Below are 6521 nucleotides of genomic sequence, written 5' to 3'. Positions count from 1 at the left end.
TTTATTATTTGATATGCGTTATGATTAATGTTTGATCATTACAAAAAAGAGTGTCATTATTGATTGATATAAAATATCAAGTCAATTGTATATTTGTATTTTATGTGAATAGTGGTCGGCCAAAAGAAAGATTACTATTTGGGCCAAATTACAAGCATGCTTGTAGCAATAAATGTGATAATCATATGGCTTTCGAATGTGAATAGTAAGTCAGCCTAAGAAAGATTTATTGTTTGACATGAATGATTATCAATGTTTGATTACTACGTTGAGTGTATCACTTTCAAATTAATATTTTTGTTTAAAGATTGAATACTAATGTTGTGCTAGGTAACTCGTGATGTGTCTCATCATCATTTGAATTTAAGTATCAATATTTAATATGAATTAATTGTAAGAATGATTGTAATTTGTTTTGTTCTTTTACGAGTGCTGCAAATATTTCTGGTCAAATTAAGAACATCTCATTGGTCAATGGGACAAACTTTAAGGTGTAGAAGGAAGCCTTAGAAATTATCCTCAGCTGTATGGATTTAGATCTGGCACTTTAAGGTGGAGAAATTCATTTCTACTCCAGAAATCCTCGATGAGGTTAAAAATTAGAAATGGGAACACTCTAACCGAATGTGTCTAATGATCATGAAACGCTCTATTCCAGAGGCGTTTTGGGACTCTATTTCTGAGGATCAGAGTGCAAGGAAGTTCCTTGAAAAAATAGAACCATACTTTGCCAAAAATGAAAAGGCGAAGACGAATAGTTTTTTGTGTGGCTAAACTCATCTCCATGAAGTATAAAGACAAAGGGAAGATAAGAGAGTACATTATGGAGATGTCTAATCTCGCATCAAAAACTCAAGTCACTTAAGTTAGAGCATGGTGATGACTTGTTCATGCACTTGGTTTTGATCCCGCTTCCCGCACACTTTGGGCAATTCAAAGTGAGTTATAACACTCAGAAGGACTATGTGCAAGAGGAAGAGAGGCTGTAGAAAGATAAGATTGAAAGTGCTCACTTAGCTAGGACCTCTCAGAATAAGAAAAGAAAGAACAATAAGGATGATGTCAAAGAGCTATTTGTGTTTTTCCTTAGAGAATGTGGAATTGTTCTACAATACACTATGCAAGACAAACTTAGCATGAAGGATATTGTTGAGTGATTAAATCAAACTCAGGATATGGTGAGAAGTATGGTGAGTCAATCTTCCTTACGATAGTCTCTTTGGGGAGCATTAAAGACCATAGTTTACATCCTTAATAAGGTGTCAAATAAACCAGTTAACCCATATGGACTTTGGACTAATAAAAGACCAATCTTAAAACACATGCACATTTGGGGTTGTCCAGCTAAGGCGTGACCTTACAGGCCGCATGAAAGAAAACTGGACTCAAGAATAGTTAACTGCTATTTTGTTGGCTATACTGAATTCTCTCAGGACTATAAATTTTATGATCCCACTTCAAGACTTTTTTTGAGATGGGAAATGCAAGATTTCTTGGAAATTTTGATTTTGGGAAGGAAGATAACATAAGGAATGTTGTCTTTGAGAAAGAACCTATCACTAATGGTGAACAAGTTCTTGTGCTTATTATCATTCAAAGAATAAATTTGGTAATAGAAGATAATGTTCAAAATATTGTCCCTGACAATATTTTTGAACAAGACAATAATGAGATTCTCCATCAATTACCTATAGAACAAATTCAACAACCTCAAGAAGTAGAAGTGTCATTAAGGAGATCCACTAGAGTGAGGAGAAGTGCAATTCCTGATAATTATATTGTATTTCTTCAAGAACATGAGGATGACATCAGGTTAACAGAAGATGATCCATTGAACTTTTGTCAAGCCATGAAAAGTTCTAACTCTTAAAAGTAGATTAATGTCATGAAGGATGAAATGGAGTTTGTACATGATAATGACGTTTGGGATCTTGTCGAATTACCTGAAGGTGCGAAACCTATTGGTTGCAAATGGATATTTAAAACCAAGAGGGATTCAAAGAGTAATATTGACAGATATAAAGTCTGTCTAGTTGCTAAAGGTTTCACTCAAAAAGAAGACATTGAATATAAAAAAATCTTCTCTCAAGTATATTCGAAAGATTCTTTTAGAATAATATTAGCACTAGTAGCTCATTTTGATTTAGAGCTACATCATATGAATGTTAAGATTGCCTTTCTAACTGGTGACATTAAAGAAATGATCTATATGGTACAACCAGAAAACTTTGTGTAAATTGGCTCAAAGTCTATGATATGCAATTTAAAGAAATTCATCTATGACCTTAAACAAGCTTCTCATCAATGGAATCACAAATTTCATCAAGTTATTACCTCGTATTTTGATGGGATCATTGGGTACTTTGACTCCGATTTTTTGGGCGTCTAGACAATAGACACTTTACCTCTGGATATATGTTTATCTTGGCTGAAGGTGATATCTCTTGGAATTTTGCTAAGCATATGCTTATAGCTCCTTCAACCATGGTTGTGGAGTTCATGGTTTGTTTTGAAACATCAGGCCATGACATATGGTTGTGGAATTTTTTCATTGGCTTACGTGTGGTCGATGGTATTAAAAGACCACAAAGAATTTATTGTGATAGTAAGTTCACGGTTCTTTACTCCAACAATAACGAGAGTTCTACAATGTCAAAATTTATTGACATTAAGTTTCTGGTTTTTAAAGAAAGTGTTCAAAATGAACAAATCTATATAGAACATATATGGACAAATTTTATGCTAGTTGATCCACTGACAAAGGGTTTGATAGCTCATATGAGTATTGCTCCTTAGGATACCTTAGTTCAGTGGGAGTCTATATGTTTTATGCATAATAAAGTTGATGGTTTATTGTTCCATTTTGAACTTGGGTATTGTAACTATTGTGTTGCAATTAAGGACTTTGGATTGATCTCACTAAAGAAAAAAGAAGGATCGGTCAGAAATAGACATGTTTAAGATCATATTGCATGAAATTTCCATGTTACTCATCCATATTTGATCTATGTCATTTAGTATATTGGTATGGTGAACATCGTGGTCGAGTCACATTTGAATGTGATGAATGTCGCAGTGGTTCCATAGTTGATATATGAGATGGACCAGATTGTATTAAGGAGAAGTCTAAATATAAATAGTATACAAATATGCGCCTAAAGAATATGTGATATAATTGTTTCAGGAAAAATATGAAGTCCAAGTGGGAGATAGTTAGAAATTCATAATTTCTAATTAAGGTGAATATCATATATTTAATATAATCATATTGGCTATTTACTTTAGGTTACAAAATAAGTGATCTAATTTCTGATAACTCATAGAACTTCTGAAACTGATAATGTATATGAGCTTAATGAGTGAATACTCAAACGGTTAACCTATAAGGGATAATGAGAATCATATAAGTTAACACATAAGGAACGGTTATGGTCCCTAATACACAAAATCACAAATATTTTTCACATCTCCCCATCAGAGAGAAAACGAAGGTCCTAAAAGGAATTAAATATTTGGTTGAGGAAGATCATCATATCAAAACTCTCTCAAAATGTATATTAAAGGAGTAGATCAAAGAACATAGATTCATATATGACTTTGTATCTTTGTTTTATATTATATGTGAGAATCATGAGATTCAAGATTCTAAGATTGATATTTCACCAATCATCAAGAAATATCTAAGACAAGAAACCACATTTGCATCAATGAATATGATCTAGAGTATTGAAGCCGAAGTAGATATATAGTCCAAACGAATTAGTATAACAATATACGAATGAGTTGGAGTCTGCATAGAATTGTCTAATTATAGGAGAGATGATTGAGGAATCCATGTGAGAAATTAATAGGAAATAAGTTAAGGAAGATGTGCCAGCTTGTTTATTTTTGTTTCTTCATGAATGTAGCGTGTAGATGTCGCTATTTGAGAACTTAAAATAATGTATTTTTTTATGGACAAGATAAGCTACCCATATCATTTATTTTGAAATCAGTTTCAGATACAGATACTTTTTTTCTCTTTTGGTTAGAAAGCCCCACCGTTTTTGGTTTTTAATGTTTTATCAATCTGTCCTTTTCTTCCCTAATTAATGTTTATGTCAAATATATAATTCAATGTCGTTACTAATTATTTCTTAATATTTATTTTGGGATTAAAAAGTGGTGTCAGATTCACCTAATACAGTTCTTTAATCTCTCTCAATTTTGTGCTCTCACAATTCTATCCCTAACTTCCATATGAAATGTAATAAAAATTAGATGTTAGGTTTTTGGGCCTAGATGACTTGGTTTCCTTTTTTATTGTTTGGTGATTTTCCCCATACTTGGTTTCTTTTTATTATTGTTAACAATGTATTAGTTTAATGATGTAATATTTTGCTAAATCCTCAGAAAGATTAAAGGTTGATTCCTGAAATAGACAGTTGTTGGAGAGACATTTACTCACTTTGAAAATATTAGAGGATACTTTTTGTAATATTAAAAAAAATAACTTTCTATTTCAATGAAAAAATCATTTACAAAAAGTAATAGACAAATCTCATCATAACTTTATCCAAAGTATTTATGACATTATATATTTTTTTGCATAATCACAATAACCACAACTTTAATCACATTCTTTACCCAACTACAATTCAGGAAAGTTACCACTTACAACAAATAAAAGAAGAGGAAAGATATAACTTGAGGTCATAACTTGGCTTGTGCAATTAGTAATAAAGATGATTTGTCCTCATTCTTGTTCTTGTTTTTTTTGTCTTATTCCATTAAAATGTGTCATTTAAATATAAAAAATTCTTAAAACAAAAAGTAATACTTTTATATTACTTGATGAAATCTGATTAGTTAAAGACAAATATATAATTTTTTGGGAGAGAGGAGTTTTCAAGCAACCATCGAAACAAAAAACACAAAAGATTATTATCTATTTGAATGGAACTTACTTGTCTTATTTGGTGTCAATATTTACTTTTTCAATCCAATTAAAAAATAATATTTTATTAAAATGAAAAGATATAGAAAGATAAACTAACAATTTTACTTCACTTGTTGGAAATTCATTAGCTATGGATATTAAGACATGATTTTTTTTTTGGTACATGTCATTTTTTCACCAATTTACCTATTTTTTATTTTTTTTCACTCTAATCAAGCAAATAAAGCATAAGTGATAAAATTCAATTCTGCCATGGCAATCAGCTGCACAAAAATAAAATAGTGCAAAGACAAAAAAGAAATATAGTGCAAGGTAAAATTTTATCTACATAATCAATTACCCACGTACGTATATAAAAAAAGAAGAAGAAAAAAGGACTCGTTACAATATATTTAATTGACAGGACCATTTTTCTGGTTCTTCCTCTCCTTCCCGGCATGCCAGACTCCGGCACGGACCGGTATCTATACAGAATTACAACTATTCTTCAAAGATGCTCTCTAAATGCGGCCGCCATATTCCGACACGGCCTCTCCGGCGATCTCGGCGTGAGGGTTTAATCTTCTCTTTTGGGACTTTATTATTATCATTGCCTACAAGGTATCCTTTGTGGTGTGGTGATGATGAACACTGCTTGGTCTTCTTTGAAGGAAACTTCTTCTTGAGATCACTGTCATCAATGCTTAAATTTCCGGCATAAGTTTTGCTCTCTGGCGACGATGATGACGGGACCAAGAAGTATATGTTGCCCCTCTTTAGCTCAGTCTCCGGCGAGAGGATCAAAATCCGGCGAACAACGCCGTGAGAACTTGGTTTGCTTAGGACATGGTTAGGGTTGGCCTTAAGAACCTCTCCTGCTGTGATTGAACGTGTAATCTCTTCTACATAGCCATTCAAATGGACTATTCGGATCAAATCTAGTGCCCCACAAGGAAGAACACAAGCTAGACAACACCTTAAGTTGTTACCCATTATTTTCGTATTTCACTATTTGCTGAAAACTGATCTAGGGTTTGAATGTTGATAAGAGAAAAGACTATGTATCTATGTGTATTTGGTTAACTCAAACTTTGAATCTTGGGGGGATTGTTATAGTATGAGCAAGGGGAAAGGATTGGAGTGTTGGAGGATGAGTTGCGAATATATAGCACCAACTGTACTCACCATGAAAAGGACTATTTAATAATAATGAAAGGAAAATAATAAGAATAATAATAATGATTATGGACATTAGTGGTTGGTTTGTATTGGTGTGATCCAAACACACAATTAATTTGATGTCTAGTTTAGTTTAATTTATTTATATTAAAAAATTCAATTCAATCTTATACAAATATTGTATGCCATTTCCGCTCAATTTGGATTGGCTCTTTATTTATAAAAGTTTGATATTGTATATACATTTGGAAACTCATAAAAATGATTAACATTTTAAGCATAATACATTTTAAAATATATTTTTTTATTGGCAACACACTTTAAAATATTAAGTATAATTAAGAGGAAAAAACCAACAAACAATATAAGCATAGCCAACAAAAAAAATAGTATTCAAACAACAACAAAAAAAAAACATTCAACA

General features: G+C 32.0%; 1 protein-coding gene across 1 annotated transcript; it reads right to left on the bottom strand.

Annotated features, from left to right (window-relative positions):
- LOC109344987 lies at positions 5420-5935 on the bottom strand. Its single transcript, XM_019583728.1, has one exon. It carries the CDS (start codon positions 5909-5911, stop codon positions 5420-5422), a length of 492 nt encoding a protein of 163 aa, XP_019439273.1. The 5' UTR covers positions 5912-5935.

This window comes from Lupinus angustifolius, chromosome LG04 (assembly GCF_001865875.1).
Source record: "Lupinus angustifolius cultivar Tanjil chromosome LG04, LupAngTanjil_v1.0, whole genome shotgun sequence".
Lineage (NCBI taxonomy): Eukaryota > Viridiplantae > Streptophyta > Magnoliopsida > Fabales > Fabaceae > Lupinus > Lupinus angustifolius.
Note: the sequence above shows the minus strand (reverse complement) of the source record. Positions and strands in the feature narration are given on the sequence as shown.

Coding starts and splice junctions, on each gene's coding strand:
- LOC109344987 (XM_019583728.1), bottom strand. CDS start 5,911: ATGGGTAACAACTTAAGGTGTTGTCTAGCTTGTGTTCTTCCTTGTGGG.